The sequence below is a fragment of the Bactrocera neohumeralis genome, chromosome 5 (assembly GCF_024586455.1).
Source record: "Bactrocera neohumeralis isolate Rockhampton chromosome 5, APGP_CSIRO_Bneo_wtdbg2-racon-allhic-juicebox.fasta_v2, whole genome shotgun sequence".
Taxonomy (NCBI): domain Eukaryota; kingdom Metazoa; phylum Arthropoda; class Insecta; order Diptera; family Tephritidae; genus Bactrocera; species Bactrocera neohumeralis.
In genome coordinates, this window is record NC_065922.1 from 78,059,089 (window position 1) to 78,078,804 (window position 19,716).

Sequence of the window (19,716 nt, forward strand, 5' to 3'; positions counted from 1 at the left end):
TTAAGCGGTCGGAGCGGCAACCTTCAGCAACAACTGTGCGCTCCACATGCCACCCCAAATTTCATATTGCACCTACGCTACCTTCTTCACCGCCCTCTTTAGCTATGGTATGTCCTTAAATCTCCGCTACCATTTGCAACATGCGTTAAGCAAACTTGCCCACCTCCTCTTCGCAGTTCATTCGCCTTTCTCCTTTCATGTCTTTCATACGAGGTTGCGTGTGTTTGTACGACGGTATTTTATGTACACAAAGGCACTATGTGGCAGCTTGCTGCTTTTATTCCCGTTTGCTTTCATTCGCTGCCACACTGCGCTTGTGGCATGCCACGTAACCATTTCTGCTGCACATTTTTTGTTTATCTTCACCTTCCTCTGTTTGTTTTTTATTCAGTCCGTTGTTTATGCTTGTATATTCTGTGGTCTGCCGCCAGCGCACACACAAACATACATACATACGTGCATAAATCTGGTTTTGTTTATGATTATATTTTTATGCTTTTCGTTGCGTTTTTTTTTTTAATTTCTTTCACATTATGCGATTTTATTTCGCTCCGGTCGCTGCAGATTGCAAGAACCTTATATAAATCAGGAGGAGACATTAGTGTCGTATTAGCGCCGCGTTGCAGAAACCGCGAGTGAACTTAACGTATTCCATTTTTGTATGAAAAGTGGGGAAAATATTTGGAATTCGCGAGAAATACCGCCGCTAAAAGTTTAAAGAACATGATTCAATACTTCGTTGATTGGTGCACAGTTCAAATTCTCAACTGGTTTAAGATAAATTGTGTAAGAACATGAGATAGTGTGGACGAAAGAGGAAGAGAGAGGAAGAGTGAGGAAGAGAGGAAGAGAAAGAGAGCGTGAGATAGAATGTACTGTTCTCAAGTTCTCATTAAGCAAAATCAGCTTAATTTACGGGAGACAATTCTTTTGGAAAATTCTGGTAATCAAAGGTAAAAGAGGTAAAAGAATGTGACATCTTCTACACTAAAAGGAGTCGATCTAAGATCATAAAAGGGCTCAGGGAGTCTACACTAAAGGGAGCCAAGCTAAGATCTTTAATGTACCAAGCGTACTGATTTCGGCACTAAAGGAAGCCAAACTAAGATCATAAAGCATCTCAGGATCACTTACGACGTACCGATGGTGTCTTGGGGGGTATCACCAGAACTGATTCAAGGCAAAACTGACCTTATTTAAGAGAAAACTAGTTGGTGTCCCACCAGAGAGCGCAGAATAAGCAGGAAGGCAGAAGACAGTTACAAACTCGTAAAAAATACCATCCTGGAAATGCTATACTAAATTAGCAACTTTGTAAGTAAATTTACAACGAAACACCCAGTGCAAGAAAACTCTTTACATTTTCTGCCTAAAAAGCTTATATAATACAATAACGGGGGTATGACTGGATTTTGGAAAAAAACCAAACTTATATAAGAGGCCTGGCGAAGAGGTTGGGAAAAAAGTTATGAAATTGAGTAAAGCTACAACTTTTATAATTTGATTGACGCACCATTTAACTTAATGTCTTTTGCGCCAAGAATTAAGCCATCAAAAGCCGTTAGGCCATATATGGTACAAAAATATAAACATTAAGAATTTACCCACTTTTGACATCTCGGAAAATCATTTGTCTTCGCTTTGATTGCCGTCTAGTGCCCAAAACCCGTGCTGGCACAATAGGTGGGCGGCCGAAGAACCTTGCCATTAACAACAACAACTGCAGGCGCAGAAGGACCAGGCAGACAGGCAAATATTTGTCAGAGCAAGTGGTGGAAAGTGAGGTGTGTTGCGTATGGCGGGTCATAGGTCAAAGGTGGTCGCTACAACAAAAGTTTTGCGAAATATGTAACCCTGCCAAAAAGTCAGCCTAAAAGTAGGCAACACAAAGTCAGCAGGTTGCAGCCTGGCATCATCAATCAATTGTAACAACAAAAAGCATGATTTTAATATACTTGTAAGCCAAAGTTGCGATAACGGGCATTATGCGTAACATTTTAAGTGAAAACAACTGGCAGCCCATTATAGTGAATGGAAAACATTTTGCTTTCGTAACGTGATCAGTGTCGAAGTGATTAAAAAATGCGTAAATATAATGTTTTTAAATATAATCCGTCTATATGATGTGTTGATATATTTATACCCTGAACGGGGTATTTTAAGTTTGCAACGAAGTTTATACCGAGTAGAAGGAAATTTCAGAGATATAAAGTATTCATAACGCGTTTTTCAATAGGGACGCAACAAACGTAGACCGACAGGGACAGCAAACGACGCCATATTTTTCTCACGCTCTTTTGTCATTGCCAGAATCGTCGTATATTCGTGAATTGGGCTGAGCAACTTGAAAGTGTTCCGGATTTCAATCGAAAAATCATCTTCAGCGATGAAGCTCATTTCTGACCGAATGGCTTCGTCAATAAGCAAAATATGCGTTGTTGGTCAGTCAGCAATCCAATGATCAAGACCGGCACATTACTGTGAATGGGAATCGCTAAATAATAATCGAATATTTTCAGACCGAATTGGATGATATGGACTTGGACAATATGTGGTTCCAACAGGATGGCGCCACATGTCACACAGCGAATGTCAGAATCAGAATCGTTTATTGAAAATCAAGTTTGGTGAACGTGTTATCTCACCAAATGGCCCAGTCAATTGGCCACCTCGGTCGTGCGATTTGACATCGTTAGACTATTTCTTGTGCGGCTACGTCAAGTCTACGATTTATGCCAACAAGCCAGAGACGATTGATGATCTTCGTACGAATATCGAATGTGAAATTGCAGCAGTAGTGGCCGATTTATGCTTGAAAACCGTCGAAAATTGAGTTCAGTGTCTGGACTTCTGCAAGCGTACTCGTGGTGGCCATGCAAAAAACTTCGAGTTCCATACAGAATGGCATCGAATGTACTTCCATAGGAAAAAAGAATTTCTTGATATCCCAAACGTTTCTTGTTTTATTAAAAAAAAAACTTTTTGAAACCCCCGTTATAAATGATCAGCATTACGAGCTAAGCCGTTTAAGCCATGTCCGTTTTTGCGAAGAAATTTTCGAGGTGTCGATCTGAAATTTTGCGCACGTCCTTTTCTCACGAAGAAGCTGCTTATTTGTCGGACTGGCTGACATCGGATCACTTTAGCACATAGCTATCATACAAACTGAACGATCGGAATTAAGTACTTGTGTGGATAGTTTTTTCTTTTGGCGAGATATCTTTATGACATTCGGGATGGGTTATTATCTAAGGCAGTCAAGTAACTTACAAAGAAATTATTCTGATCGTGTCACTATAGCATAAAACTGTCATATAGGGACCGTTCAAAGTTATTGTAAGGAATCTTTTGCATTTGTTAATGGTATTATTTACATTTTTTCCTTGTTTATAATATTTTTTGTCGATATTTTTTGCACTTAGCTGCCGAACGTTTTCTGATATGCGACACATACTTGTATAGCATGTACATATGCAAAGGAAGTGCTCAAAAATTAAAAAAAAAGTTAATTAAAGCTGTTTGTAAATTTTTTCGCGCAGTTATATAATTCGAAATGTATGTCTATCAGCTTACATGTGTAGAATAAATTAAACCGATATTGATTGACTTGTAGCAATCAATTTGAATAATGATGTGGCAGGTCATGAAGCAAAAAAGTGCTTGAAAAATCAACATTTTTTTTTTAATTTCAGATTCACATTCAAACATTTTGTTTTTTGCTTTGTGACATCTCATTAAGTTTTAAAAAAATATATAACACATGACAAAGTCTGCAAAGTGATACAAGCAAATATTCATATGCGTTCACAAAGCTGCGAAAAAATACAAAAATCGGCGCAAATTCATGCTAATCTTCTGCAGCTCAGCACTAACAAATGCACATGGGAGCTTGGCACCAGGCCACACCCACGAAAGCATAAACATATCACTGCTGCGAGCTGGCCATATAAGTTTCAGAATCAACACCGCGAAGCCAAATACAGTAGAAAAAATAAATATGCTGACACTTAATTATGTAAATTTAATTTGTTTGCCTTCATTTCTAACGCCAGCCCAGAACACACACACACACACATGCAAGGTGCAAATTTACAATCACACTTGAGCGTATGTGAGTGTATGCTTGTCAAAGCACTTTGCTGTCATCTTTTTAAGTGTTTGCCTTTGTAATTTAGTTGTGTACGTGAACGCCTAAAAGCACGCAGCAAAAAATTTAAAAAAAATATTGAACAAACCCTGCTAGAAAAATGAGAGCTTACTGGAAATAACTAACGATCTGCGAACTAGCACAAGAACTTGCAACTGCTAAGTAGGAAATAAATTCTGCTGGAATCATCAAGCTCCCGTTACTGCTTTACAACAGTGTTTCGAGTACAAATTACAAACCGATGTCTTAAAACTGAGATACTAGTTCGTTTATATAGAGGCAGACGGACGGCAGGACGGACAAACAGACAGACTTGGTTAAATCGACTCAGCTCGTCACGCAGATCACACAGGACTGACCGCCGTGACTGTACTTCGGTAGAGGGCGTACCTAGCTAAGAAGGATCGGTTGGTCAGTTGTCTTCGAGCACGATCAAGCAGGCTTACTCAGATGTTGCTTTAGCAAGAAGTGGTGTGTTTCGGTGGCACCAGGCCTTTTTGGAGGGCCCGAAAGAGGTTACTGATGACACCTGCAATGTGTTTTGTTCCTCTTGGACAAACAGTCAACGCCAAGTTTTACGTGGAAGTCCTCCAAAGACTCAAACGAAGGATCAATCGGGTCCGACAAGACATCGTAGCCGATCGGAAGTTGCACCACGACAACGCCTCTGTTCACACCGCCTTCTTGCATAAAGTTAACTAACTAAGGCAGCTGCCCTTCAGCCTAGATGTGGCCCCCGGTATTGTTTGTTTCCTTGCCTGAAACGGCCGACGATAGGCAGTTTGAGGCGACAGAGGACCTCGGCTCTCAAGGCTTTTCCAAAGAATGTCTTCCATGACGCCTTCAATGCTTGGAAATCGCGCTGGCAGCGTTGCATTGACGCAGAGGAGCCTATTATAGAAGGTGTTTATAGAATTGTAACGATTGGTTCAATAAATTTTTTTAAAACGACTCAGTCCTACTAGTTTACGGAGAAAGTTTGACCAGTGTAACATTATAAGTGCAGGATATGATAAAAATGGCAAAAATATTTTTCGTTTTTTCACCAAAAGCTGATAAAAAAAGCGTTTTAAAGGCAAGCCCAAAAAATACGTTCTCCACGACTTTCTTTGACTTTCATTGCAAAGTTAGCATTAAGAGGTGTGTCTGTCTATTGCGGAGCAAATGGCGTTATATCTACCGCCGTTTCTGCTAACTATCCTCAATTTTCACTTTCGTTTCGTTAGAATAAGTGCGGCGCTCCGAAACGCAGCAGCAATTTGATACTCAATAACTGCGCAGGAAAGCGCCGCTCTATCTTAACCACTGTGTCTGCTCAACTAAATTTACTGCCAACATTAGAAACACCCTGGTACACCGTTATATGTTGGTATGTATTTTTCTGAGCGCTCACTCCAGTTCCAGCATTAGGGCATAAGCTGAGCTGCAGCTGGTGAAGACAACAACCAGCTTTGTGCGGTAGTAGGGGATCTGACAGTTTCAAGGCCGCAGCCTCGCGCATAAAATGAAGTTGCCGTTATAAAATGTAATGTGATAAAAGTGCTTACAATCACATATACGCCCAGCGTACATGTGCAGCATATAAGCTGTTGGTTTTTGCAAATACGAAGAAAAGGTGAAAGCAAAAAGTGGCGTTGCAAGCACTTAAGTCCGCCCTACTGAGCTGGTAGTGTGTACACACTCAACATTATTGCTGCGTTTTTAGTAAAATCCCCACTATTCGCTAAATTATTTACTTGTTATTGTTGCGCTATATCGAGAAGACTCTCACTATTTATAGCTTGCAAATAAAAGCCGACACTTTGCTTAAACGAAAATGTTGCAAATCGCGTTTCGTTGTGGCAACAAGGCGGCTGCGTTCGCATATATCTCTATTGATGTATGTGTGTGACGAAAGGATAATGCATTCCATGTGGATAGTGGTATTCGCAGCCTAACGATAAATGTGAGAGAGAGCGGATTAAGCGCGCTGAAAGGTGATTAAACGGCTTCTCGGGGTGAGGTGAGCTGCGGCTTGAAGACAGAGATTAAGAAGTTGATCAAAGGCCCGTTATTTATAGCGGGATATTGTGAATGCTATGGCTTAAGCGTGTTTATGGCTGGGTGATTTCTGCTTACTTGCTTCCAATATTACTCCAATAATATTCCCAGAGATCTGAGTGTCAGCAAGTTAAATCGTACGAACGTATTGTTCTTTTTTTATCTTTCATCGTTATCTTTAATTCTGCTTTTTATAGCGCTAATACTGTATTTTCTTCTCATCTCCAGCGGACAGTTCGTTTCTTTTGGCCAACGCACAGATTGTGGATTTTCCGATTGTTTATTGCAATGAGTCCTTTTGCAAGATTAGCGGCTATAACCGTGCTGAAGTCATGCAGAAGTCGTGCAGGTGAGTCTATAGATATAAAATGGTTCTTCGAGAGAATCAACAACTTGTAAAATATAACCTATAAATGAAGATAGGAAACTCAAACTCAACTTAACTGAACTCAGCTCAATTCAACTAAATTCAACTCAACTCAACTCGACTCAACTCAACTAAATTCAACTCAACTCAATTCAACTCAACTCAACTTAGCTAACCCAACTCAACTCATCCTAATATAAACAAAGGCCAAAATAATAGTTCTCTATCTTAGGACAATTCCGTTGGGAAAGACTGAAAAATTGAAGCTTCAGTCAGACTACATTTATCTCAAAGTTTCTCAACGTTATCATCATCATTGCTACCAACGGTTAAGTTATAGAAAATAAAGCAACCAGCTTACACTGAAACCGCTAACTAACAAATTGCGGAACTTATTTAGCAAGCTTTAAAATATGAGCCCAACCCCTCCTACCTAACCATAGTGAGCGTTGCCCGCTCACTTGTTTCGGACTGCAAAACAAATCCCTTTCATTAGCTATGACAGCTGAGTTGAAAACTTTCTCCCCCAAGCATGACTGTGCAGCGCCCCCGGGAGCACATAAAAACAAAGTGGAATTTATGCAAAGTATTTTGCCAGAGCAAATGAGAGCGGGTGAGGGCAGCGCGGCAGAAATGGAAGCAATATGGGTACCACGGTATACACGGACTCTGGAGTCAGGAGCAAAAACAAAAGGGAAAGCTTTGTAACAAACAGTGGGCGCGCGTAAAATGGAGGGACTGTTGCTGGTGTTGCATGCGCTTGTTATAGCTCCCGTTACGGCAAAGAAGTAGAAATTAAATTTTAAATCGAAAACTAAAAAAATATAAAACTGGCGCCGCTTTAATCCACGGCACAACGCCAATATTTTGTATGTGCTTTCAGTAGATTTCACACGCATACACATCACAGTGGCCCCGACCTACATCCACACTTATAAAGTTATTCACTGGTTTACCGACGTTTGCTTTATTTATACACTTGTCAGCCGACGATACGCTATTTATCGTTTGTGTTTTGCGCGCCTTTCATATTTATTATTTGTCCACCTGCCTCTTCGCTAATACACCGCCACCTCAAGCCGTCTAACGGCGCCATCTTGATTTTCCCATTACCCTCAAAAACTTTATTTTTGTTGTTTGCGGTAGTGTGGCATATTTCCAGAGGCACCGTTTTGCTTAACTGTGCTAAATAAACACAGACACATCGGCCGAACAGCTGACTCTCCGGCCGCCTGTGTGGAGGCGCATAACTGTATATACTTTATTTTGCCTTTTTAGGTTAAGTGCTTTGCGACTTTGAGCTCTTTCTGCTTTAAATTAGTCGTTGCATCAGAAGAAAGTAGCCTCGGTTATGTGCTTTTATGATATATTTGGAGATTTATTGCAAAAATCTTTGCTCGGCCTAAAGCAGTCCAGAAGTAAGTCGTACGCTGGCGACAAATACCATGAACCCGTCGCGTAGCCAGCGATTGCCAAACCTTTATTCCTGTGTGAAGAACGCTTTATCTGCGAAGGCGCAATAAGAAAAATCACCCACAATATTTCTCATTCGCTGTGTAAAATTATGTGGATCAAGGTCTAAATACACACTGAAAGTCGTAACTCATATGGAACAATCCATATTTGCCAAACCACAGCTGGTTGTCCACAAGCAGCACATTGGCAATGCACTTTGACTCAGTTGCCACATTCTGCTGCATTCCTCAACTGGCAACGGTTGTCTGGCTGATGAATGCGCTGACCCACAGCTGCTTAGTTAACCCATCAGCGCTACCGTGGAACTCGGCGACTCCAGGGCGCAATTAGCACTATGACAGCGCTTGATTTACAGTCTACGTGACACAAATATTTGCTGTAGCCGCAAGCAGTTCATTTCTAAAAATAGTCAACAGGCATTCGGACCTCTTTACGCATTGCGCGAGAAAACCGAGCACCCAACACACATCTCAGTATACCTTCTGAACTGTTCATTCCACCTCATGGGCCTTTGTAGCTCACTTGCCTGCTTTGCGCACTTATTCGCATTTTGGCGCTGATTTTCAGGCTGTAAATTTCTTCCGCCCTCCTACACACTCACTTAGCATACGCTTACGTGCCGCTTTGTGGCTTAGTCCATAAATTGGCTTTTAGAGGCCGACAGCTGCTGCTCACTGCAATGATTTGCGTATTTTTTCACTTCTTTCCGCTTTCGCTGCGGCGCGTTTCATTAGTTAAGCGCTTTCAGCTTTTCGCTGGCCACTTCCGCTTGCCTTGCCTTAGTGTTGTCTGTTTACATTGCGGCGCGCTTTAGCTACTTTTAGATGTCCTTGTGTTCATTACCTTCCCCATTTCTTCGGTATGACTTGGTAATTAGCACTAAAACGCGTCTTTTACCGCTACTTATGATGATTTTGTATTTCTCTAAACGCGGTTAGGAGTCTAACGTAGCTTTCTTCACTGCAATTAGAAATTCAATATCACACAGATTGTTGAAAGAAGTGGGTTTTTAAGTCTCTTGGCTGAACCAAAATATGTTTCCTAAGAAAGAACGTACTTCAACTCTTCGCAGAATAAACTGGAAAACTTCTGGAAAAGTTCTGTTATTCTGAGGTTAAGTTGATGCGTGGAAGCACCGAAGGGTCCGAACCAGAACACACCGGTTTTCTCTTCTTCTTCAACTGTATTTCTACCCCTCGTATCAACGTGGGAGAGGAGATGTGGATAGGAAGAAGTCGTTGAAGAAGAGACGGAGTGAGCTTTTTCACGGATGGGTCGAAAATAGGAGAGAAGGTTGGAGGGGACGTTTTTTGTAGGTGTCTGTGAATGCTAGCTTTAGGCTATCGGACCTCTGCAGTGTTTTTCAGGGTGAAGTCGCTGTTATTAAGAAGGCGGTAGGTGCACTGCAAAACTAGCGCTGAGCTCGTTAAATGTGCGCTCAAAGGTAGTTGAGACGTGTCCGTTCCCATTAGAATTAGCATCAAGCTACTTCATCATCAGGCATCTTTGGGTCAAAGCCGACAAGGTAAAAAGAGGGTGCACTCTTGCCCCGCTCACATCGGAATGGGATCAAATTTGATCTCCATTGACGTCTGGCATACTAGCATCAGAACAATGGATTTCGCGTGCGCTTAGCAGGCGCTGTTCGACTAGCGCCGTTCTAAGCTGTTCCAGTGAAATCTCTATTAATATCGATCTCTTAGCCTAACCTAAGGAAGTACCAAAGCCCTGCTATTATTGTCAAAGTGTTTTTTACCATAGCAATTCATATCCTCTGAGCCTGGTACCAAAAATGTGAGCTAAATAGCAATGAATAAAAGCCATGATTTTAAGAAAGTATGAGCATGACTTTTTTAAAATACAAATTATAGAATAGGTTCGATTCGAAAGTTGCAAGCCCCTAATTTGAGCACCTTTGCGCTGTCCCTACAAATTGTTATCATTTGTAAGCACCGGGCCGTCAAAAAGACTTCGTCGAAACTAGTTACATAGGGGAAAATGGCAATTAACCCCATTTAAGCTACTTTCCGTGTTGACTACTGCGTGCCCTCGCCTAGTTTAGAACCCTCACCTAACCATTGTTGTATTCCGAAAGCACCGATTCATTCTTTGTTGACCACAGCGCCAAAAACACCAATAAAATCAAGTAATATTTGATTGCTAACGCCTAAAACTAGGCAGCACATGCATAAGTCAGCGCCTGTGAGTGTGTGGCAGCAACGCTTGTTTGCTTGCATGCAACATATCGCAAGTCGCAAGTCAATAGCTTTGCTTTTGCTATTGTTTTTGTTTTGGCTATGTAAGCGGCTTAGTGGCTGCGCTTGTTGTTGTTATTCTTATTTGTTTCTATTGCTATTGCATTTATTATTGCCGCTGCGGGTGTTCGGCATTGTTACCCGCACTCAAACTGCGGTTGCGGCTGCGTTCTGTGGTTGCAAACAGTGCTGCGCTGTTGTTGTGCTTGTTGTCTTTCCTAAATTTTGTTTGCTTACTTTGACGTTGTTTCGACAACATTGGTTTTATCCACACATTCGTGCTTTAATTTTTTTTTGCTTTTTGTTTCCTTTTTCACACATTTCGTCGCAAGGTTGTGTGTGGCGGCGCAGCAACAAAAAGATTTGCGGCCAATATTTGTGTTGCAGCCAAAAAAGCAATGAAGAATAACAATATTTTCAATACTCAACTGATTGTCTTGTTTTTGTTGTAAATTTCATGCCTCACCAACTAAAAATATCAATCATTTGCGTGTCGAACTCGCATGCCTCACACACACTAGCAAGCTAAACCTCACTCGAACTTTTATCTTCGCTTTACACTCCCGACTGCCGCGTTGTCCAACCATTTATGTGGCACAATACACTGTGTGCCACTGCCCTAGTAATGACACCCTCTCCGCCCAAGCCGACGTCGCAGCTGCCTTTCCACCTTCGTGCTCGACAACCCGCATTCGCCAAAGGATTTGTGTCAAATTTTGCCTTTCTCTGTTTATTTTATTGGCTTTTGTGTTTGATTTTCAGCAATTTCCGCAGCGCCTCCCAGCCGCTTCGTCCACATCCTTGGGCTGCCTGTGCAAACTTTAACTTTTGTTTATCGAAATTATTTATGTGGTGTGTGCCGATTTCACGCTCTTCACTCGATGTTTTCATTTGCTTTGGTGACTGTCGTAAATACAATCATAAAATCAAATATTGAACAATCTGTGAGGATATGGTATACATTAAATTCTTTTAAAAAAACACATATATTATTGGACGCTAGTTGCTGAAGTTGTCGGATGCTGAGATATGAGTAAAAACTTGAAAGGTTCTCCTTCATTGTCCAGCCTCTGCATGTTAGATTATCATATTTACAAAATGCTAAATAAACAATTTCTCATTTCAGATGCGGCTTCATGTATGGCGAGCTAACAGACAAGGAAACGGTTGCGCGGCTGGAGTTCACATTGGAGAATCAGCAGCAAGATCAGTTCGAAATTTTACTCTACAAAAAGAACAGTGAGTAAAAGAACCAAAAGCTTGCGGTTTGTGTCAAAACTAAGTGTTTCAGCAGAAGTTGAAAAAGATCTAATGATAAGGAGTAATGCGTTTGAAGTAGAGCAAAAACAACTTTTTTCACAGTAAAAATTTAAGAACTAGATATCTTACTAGCCGTAGATTGACTCCTTAGAAATAAGCTATACGCTTGACACGAAATTTGTTTAAGTTCTGGCATTTTTAAATACGGAAATAACTAAAATTGTAGTTTGGCTTGCGACGCATTGTTGATTTTGTAATGCTAATATAATTACTCATATATATACAGGAAATAATTAAAACAGGCCAGAAATTAAAACAAGTGTGTTATATGGAACCAAAAGAAAGCTGTGTCATTAGGAAACTTGAAGCGCGCTTTAAAATAATTCCATGTATTATTCATGGCGCTTCGAAGGCTTGGAATTCACACCTGGTTTCATTCATACTGTATGCTAACTAACTTTTTGGTAATTTTTAGCAAAAAGTGCTGGAGTGCGCATTCACCGAGACGCCGCAGCGCGAACTGTCATTCAATGTAGTTGGACAACTACACTTGCATACAGACTTACACTTACAGAAGCTAAAGAATCCATAACACACCGCGTGTACTTGCGATAAAGTGCATGTTCCAACAGCAACAAATCCGAAGCACACATACACAAACACGCTTAGCGTGTAATATTCCGCCTGGCTGGCCGCCTTTGTGCACATTGGAGCTTGGAATCTGCCCAACAATCTGCAATATTATATTCATTACCCCTGTTATGTGCTCTCACATATGCGAATGAGCTGTGCGGGTATGTGTGTGTGGTGTATGATTATATGAATTTGTATGATTTAAGGTGCGCTTGTAGTGGCGCTTTCGCGTCTAACTCGCTGGAAATGTGTGCGCTTTGCATTTTAGTGCCTTTACCAGGCCGCAGAGGCCATTAAGTGGGTTAAAGTGGCCATTAGGCGGGAGGCGTCTACTGTGTGAAAGAGGTCAATTTGTTGTACCGCTATATGTGAGTGTGTGTGTGAGTGTGAGTAGTTGTTATATGATTACAAAATGTGATAAGCTCATGTAGCGGCGTATTAACAGCTTGTAAGTAGTGAACATTGGTATACATACTTATATGAGCTGTTGTTGTGTTGGACATTTAAATGACTGACGGCATTAAAATCATAATTTTAAATTAATGTATATCATATTCAAAACATTTTGCAACAAAACCAGCATTTTTAATATGCGCCTGAAGGTATGTTTTATATTCTGATCTCAGCCAAAAGGTATGCTTCATTTTCTGAAATCAGCTGTTTACTACTGAATTTTGAGTGCGCATTTGGATTGAAAAAATGCTTAAGCCCATCAATTTCATATACCCTTACCTTCACACAAATTCATAAGTACACCCAAACCCAACTAAAAGTACATATACTTCTTTATCCTTATATACTAATTGTAAGGTAATTGCATAGCTCGCAATGCAATATTTTCGATGAAAAGCTTGCGTGCAGTTTTCACTTCAGTTTTGTGCTTATGTATCTATATTATCGCTAGATTGCAATGAAAATTTGTGGCATTCAAGCGACACTTGACATCACTCCTTATCACTGCTCATTCATCTACAACGCGCCGTACCTGCGCCCGCGCCCGTGACATACGGCTAGAGACACCTCAATGCGCTTCCTGTATTCATTGCAATTGGATGTGATTTAGTCATTTCCGCTCGTTGATAAGCGATGAGCGACAAGCTATAAGCGCTAGGAAATGCATTTTACTGCCATTTCCGTTTTAACTGCGACTCTCGCACTGAGTGTGGAAGTGAGAAAGTAAATGTAATTTTTGAAAACACTTTAATTCGTTTCAAACGTTGAAGCAAAGCTGCGGTCAACATTGTATCACCTTTTTGTAAACCTTTTAGATATGTATATGCTAATCAAATTTAGCTCGCGGGACTGTGCTAAATGTAAATTTAAAATATAACAATTGTCACATTTCATTTAACAATTCAAAAAACATTTGAACATAAAATAATAATTGCCACCGGCAGCGGATTAATGTGGCTGTTCTAATTAACGGTGGTTTTTGTTTACACAATGCCTGCATATTTTACAAGTGTGTACATTTAGGCTATAGACTACTGCAACTGCATACCATGCTAGAGCGCCTAAATGTATGCTGGGCACACATATAGTTGAGCATATTTAACTGGAATGCATTTGGTTTTTGCTAATCGTTGAACTAATAACTGTATGAAGGTATTTCAATGCAACAATATTGGCCGGAGCTATTCAAATATTTATGTGTATACTTTTAGGCGTATAATAATAAAATAATATGCAATGTAGCATAAAGTAAATAACTGCATATTGTAATAGCAGTTCAAGCGAACCAGTGAACCGTGCGAAAAATGTAATGCAACAATAAATTATTAACAAACAGTAAATAAAATATATTTTTTTAATGGTGAATTGATATATATAGCATGGCAATCAAAAATTTAGTTGAGGTATGCCATACATACAAGTAAAATAAAAACATATTCGAAAACGGTTAAAAGTGCGCAAGATACAGTCAACTAAGAAGCTTTCTCGAAAGTACTGGAAGGAGCTTCCGTATTCACACAAATCGCCTACTCTACCTAGCATAGTTTTAGGAAAGAGTGATTGCTATGCAGATTATGTATCATTGCTTAACCTGGACACCTTGAGTCCGACGTCATCTTTCTACCAATCCCGCTTTATTTAGACGAGATTTAAAGACCATTACGCACTCACTTTCTTATTTATCATGATCGCAGTGAGTTGTCGAACATTTTCTGAAATTTGCAGTAAACTTAATCTCACGTAAGACACTCACAACGCTGGCAACATTGTTGGCTCCCATAAAATTGCAAATTAGCGGTCAAAGCGGTATTCGCAATAACAGCTTAGATAACGACGCACCACACGCTAGGAATGTTTAAGAGTTAATTAAGCTATGATGATAGTGATGAAGCTATAGTGACTGCAGATGAAGCGTGTGTTGCCTCAAAGCTGCAACATTTTAAAAAATGCCAACTTACAGCGCTTTGACTCGTCGCAGCCAACAAAGTGTTTAATTACCAAATACTTGCATTTCAACTTGCGAACTAATGTAGTAGAAGTTATGCACAACTTTGCTGCACTTGTCATGCGCCATGCGCCCGTGTGTGTGCGCCTTAAAGTAGGCAACTCGTTGAACTTTCGGTCTTGTTGACACAGGTACACTTGTATTGCTGTTGTTGTTGTTGTGCCGTAAGCAAGCAGTGTAGTGTATGACTACATCAAATGAACCCGATAAGTTGTTGTTGCACATGTAGTAAGCTGTTTATTTGTATACACACGCACACACCGACAAACTACATATGTCGCACAGCAGCATGCTGGGCGCTCATAAATATGCAACGGGCGTGCTTGTGGCAGCCACACATGCAGGTAACTGTGGCACACACATGCACAGGGTCTTCACACACACACTCCCGCCGTGCGGTAGTTTGTGTGTTTACATGCGAGTATTATTAGGTTTTTAACACATGTTCTCATGCTGCCACATAGCGCTGCCGACTTCTTCGGTAGTTGATTTTATTTTTAGCCTACATCGTATTTAAATATGCAACAGCATAAATTGTGCAGCTCAACTTGTTAGCTTGTTACGACAGTACTGTGTAAAAATAGACGCTTACAGTCGTGTGCATATTTTTACCAACGAATGTAGAAACTGCTGGCAGCTGGCAGCACTCATAACTTAACTATGCATCTGGCACAAATGGATGCTCGTCGTTGCTGTAGTTGGAGCAATGGTACATTAATGGCTGATTTTAAATGTGAGGGAGAGAGTGTCGTGTTCCCCATATTTTGCTGTTTCTGTCGAAACTTTTATACTTCATATTCGCCGAATGGACTTTTATGGATTGATTTGTCCCAAAACAAAAAAAGATATTAACCTCGCTAGCTTGGAGCTATACTGTCCTTTACAGATGGTATTCTTAAAGCGTAAAGAAGTATAAAAAGATCTTTATCTTGATTTTAATGGGTCAGTTTGTATGACTGCTATATTTTAAAGTTATCCGATCTGATTCTTCAGAGAATGGACCCTTGCATAATTTTGTGAAGAAATCTCATCAAATGACACAAATATGGTACAAGCATTTGATTCCGATCGATCAGTTTATATGGCAGCTATATGCCACAATTACTCGATCTGTACAATTTCTTCGGAGATCGCACTATTGTTTCAGGCAATAACCACTGCCCAATTTCGTGAAGATATGTATGACAGTTATATGCTATAGTGATCCGATCTCAACAATTTATTCGGAAATGGCACCACCAAATTTCGTTAAAATATCTTTTTGAATAATTCTTGTCTCCACATAATTTACGTAGTTTCCAATGGCCGCCAAAGACGAAAATTCTAATACAAACAGTTCAAATTTGGACGTACTCCGATAAAATCTGACTTTCATTGCTTTTTTGTGCACTCTAGAGGTTCCAAAACGATTCAACGACTTATCAAGCCCTACTCGTCGCTCATGAATACTTATATACCGACTTATTCTGCTCATACTTGCAGTGTATGTGTGTAGATGAAGGAACTGCTAATAAAGGATAGTGTAAAGCAGATAAAAAGTGTATCATAACAGCAATTAAGCTAAGTGCCATTAGTAAAAGGTTAATTGCCTTTCAGATCTCAGCCAATGCACCCCAGCTAGTCGCTTATGAATTAAATTTTTTTTCTGTTGCAAGTAATCAGCATTAATGCAGGCGGAATGCATAAACAGCGACAGCTACAGGTACTCGTTTGACGTCATCAATGGCTAGGCTTTGAGTGCATAATACCATTTCTGGTATTTCCAACAAAAACGTAACCCTATTTTGATTTATTCGCTTTGTTCACTGTGTTTTATATCTGAATAGTTCAGCACATTGTAAACGTTTTTAATTAATGAGTTCTTAAATTTATTAACGCTTGCTTTCAATTGAATATTAAACTAAAAACAGTATTTTAATTTAAAATATTTTCCTACACTTGTTTGCTTTTTAAATGCACATTTGGTTTGAATTATTATTTCAGATGCTCAATGTGGCTGCACGATGTCGAAGTATGGAAAGTCGCAACCAAGTACAAAACGCCCGGTTGACTCAAAGCTGCAGCAGCTAATAAAAAATGGCAAATTAGGCAAATACAATGGATTTTGTATTTATGAAAACACAAACAATAACACACACACATACGTAGAAAACGTAGACATGTAGTCAGCTAACAAAAATATCAGACAGTATATAGACGTTCTTAGTTAATCCTTTTTAATGCCTCAAAAGTTTGATAAGCCACCATAATTATAGAAACGTCTAGGAAAGATAACTGACTGTTAGTCAGAAGTATGAATTTTCGGTGGTCTACACTAGATCAAAAGAAAAAGTTTGTCTTTACCATATTTGCATCTTGAACCAGCGCTAGAGATCATATGATCATTTTGAATAGAACTATAGGCTTTAAATATTAAAAAGCAGACCTCCGAGTTGCTTCAGAACGTCAAGAATAAAGAATTTGAAAATTTGGTAGTGGATCAGAAGGTGTAGTGTAGTTAGAACCCTAACTGATTTTAAACTTGACTATGCCTTTTTCGCGCATTATTTTATAAAACTTGGTTTTATGTAGAGCTGGGTATAAAAGAGTACACTATGAAACTTACAGTTCGTGAATTACAACTTATTGCGAAAATTGGCAACACTGCATTAATAACATAGAGCAAAAAATGTACATACTTTACGATTTCCTGTTTATGATTCACTCCTGTTAGAAATATGCACATGTCTGTCCTTAATAATTATTGTTGAATATTCTTAAATAAAACTGGTGGTGAAAATTGGCAATACTGTTTTAATCACAAAGCTCAACAAACTTATTTACCTGGAGAATTTCCAGTTTATCGTTAGCTCATATAGGTTTACTATATACATTTCTTTAGGAAGCTATTGTTGAATATTCCTAACTACATTTCTAAAATAAAATAGTTTTTTAAATTTATTTTTCTATCCTTTTAATTTTTTCTTCAAAATTATGAATATATGTAACTAGGTGAGAGGGATAAACTGAAATATCACGCAGTCTCAGCACAGCAAGAGAACTTGGAGCCACTTTTGTTTGTCAATCGCTATTTTATATCTTCATTTTCGCCTTTTCTATTGCATGTTTGACTTCTAAACATACGATAAAAGTTCGCGTAAATCTTTTTATTGTTATATCATTCCTTTACAGTTGTTTTGTTAAAGTTTTCTTTTATTGCTGTTCGGTTTTATCGACTTTATTGCTTCTATTTATTATACTGTCGTGAGTTTTGAGAAGAAAATGTAAGAAGGTGTTTGAATACATCTGGCCGGTATATGAAAAGCTATCGTGAGAAATTAAAAATTGTTGGTGGAAATTCATCGAAGATAGTAAAGAATAGAAAGCAATAAAAAATAAGAGAGAAATAAAGTTTGCTTTTGCTTGCTAAGCGAGTGTTCAAAGGTATAAAGAAATGCTTCGAAAATTTGATTTTATTATATTTTTCTGGAAGCTTTGACAAGAACGTGTCAATTTATTTAAGTATTATTTACTTTATTTATGAAACAATACAATTCCAAAGACCTGACAAAAGTGCTATTAATTTTTGGTAGCTTTTTATGTTTCATAAACTCATTTACTTTGAGCTGGAAACAAAATTCCAATAGCTGCACTGAAATTGCCATATTGTTGCTTTGTTGTTTAAGCTGACTCAATAGCTTGAGCAGCTGTTACTTTCGCTTTATCGCAATTGGCGTCCATGAAAAGACAGTAAAAAGTTTTAAACTGCATATTATCACGTAATGAGAAGACAAGTCAATTTTATTTGGAAATAAAAATATCAAGAAATTAATAAAAAAAATTTCAAATTGAAGCGTATACAAATAACTTTATTTTACTGTAAAACAATAACTCAGTACAATATTATTTAGTGTCGGAAATTCTTAAATTTTTTAAAACCTTAAGCATTCCAAAGTCATAACGAGTATTTGCTGAAATTTAATTAAAATTGCTGCGAGCATTGAATTAACTAATGGTAGGCTAATGATATTTTAATTATTTACGAAATTTGTATTTTAATCAAATAAATATTGCAACAGAGGCACGTTCGTACAAATGCCACACGACATTTATGTATGTCTGCCGTGGAGATCGCTTAGTCGGAGCACGTAGGACACGGCAGTTAATTGCCGCCAGGAATCCTCAAATCGAAAAATTTTGTTATTGAAATTTTTTTGGAAAACAAGGTCTTTCAAAGTACTGCAATTGGATGTATTATGCACATTATTGCTAAAATATCTATGTATGCGCGAGAAAAAAATGCGTGCACTGGCGAATTTTCCCATTTACGAATGCCAAAAGCCTCTAGCCTCTTTCCAGCAGCCTGTGGCTATTCGAGTCCCACTAATTGCAGCGGCTGTACGATTTGCTAATTCCCAATAGTTCGCACTGCTCATTTGAAATTGTAATGCAAAGTTTATATAGCAAAAAGCATATGCACAGGCGCTTAGTGGCTTTGCACCCACACATATGCCAAAATTGATCATACGCACCTGTGTTCGTTATGAGGTTAATTAGAGCAGAGAGCAGACAACGCTATGCCTGTTTGGGAATGTATGAGAGTGTGTGGAGTGGCCAAGCCAATAAGTGTTGTAATGGAACATAAAACAATGTCTGGGAATTGAATTTTCATTGAAATGTATTTAAATTGCTTGTGGAAAATTTAAACTATTAGAAATACAGAGGCCAGCCTAACATCAATCAGTTTGAGTTTCCAGAAGAGAAAATAGTCATAATTCAACTCGTAGGGGAGATAATTTTAGCAGATCATAAGTTTTTAGTTGGTGGCTGTCTTTGCTAAAGTAATGGGTACAAAACTTGGATAGGTTTTGGTGTTGAGTACATGGAAATCTCGTTGATTGCTATCACTAAATAGGCAGACCGACCAAAGTGAAGTACTTAGCAAACGAAATGGCCTGCTTTATTCGTTTCTACAAACGTTCTTGAAAAATAAGTATGGAAAAAGAAGTTTTATGACTGCAATAACCCCAAAACTCCAAATTGAACGTTTAACCCGAAAAACCTTGCTTCAGTCTTATAGTAAGTCCCCTCATTCAGTTTT

General features: G+C 39.0%; 1 protein-coding gene across 16 annotated transcripts in view; it reads left to right on the top strand.

Annotated features, from left to right (window-relative positions):
* LOC126759019 (potassium voltage-gated channel protein eag) overlaps nucleotides 1-19,716 on the top strand; it is a 101,801-nt gene that overhangs the window by 55,840 nt on the left and 26,245 nt on the right. For 12 of the 16 annotated variants that reach the window (XM_050473544.1, XM_050473554.1, XM_050473549.1 and 9 more), the window contains exons 3-5: nucleotides 6,416-6,536; nucleotides 11,412-11,524; nucleotides 16,620-16,724. In XM_050473544.1, coding sequence (XP_050329501.1) covers nucleotides 6,416-6,536; nucleotides 11,412-11,524; nucleotides 16,620-16,724 — 339 coding nt within the window. The remainder of the gene's footprint in view (nucleotides 1-6,415; nucleotides 6,537-11,411; nucleotides 11,525-16,619; nucleotides 16,725-19,716) is intronic. The other 4 variants (XM_050473551.1, XM_050473556.1, XM_050473557.1 and 1 more) reach the window with 1 other exon arrangement.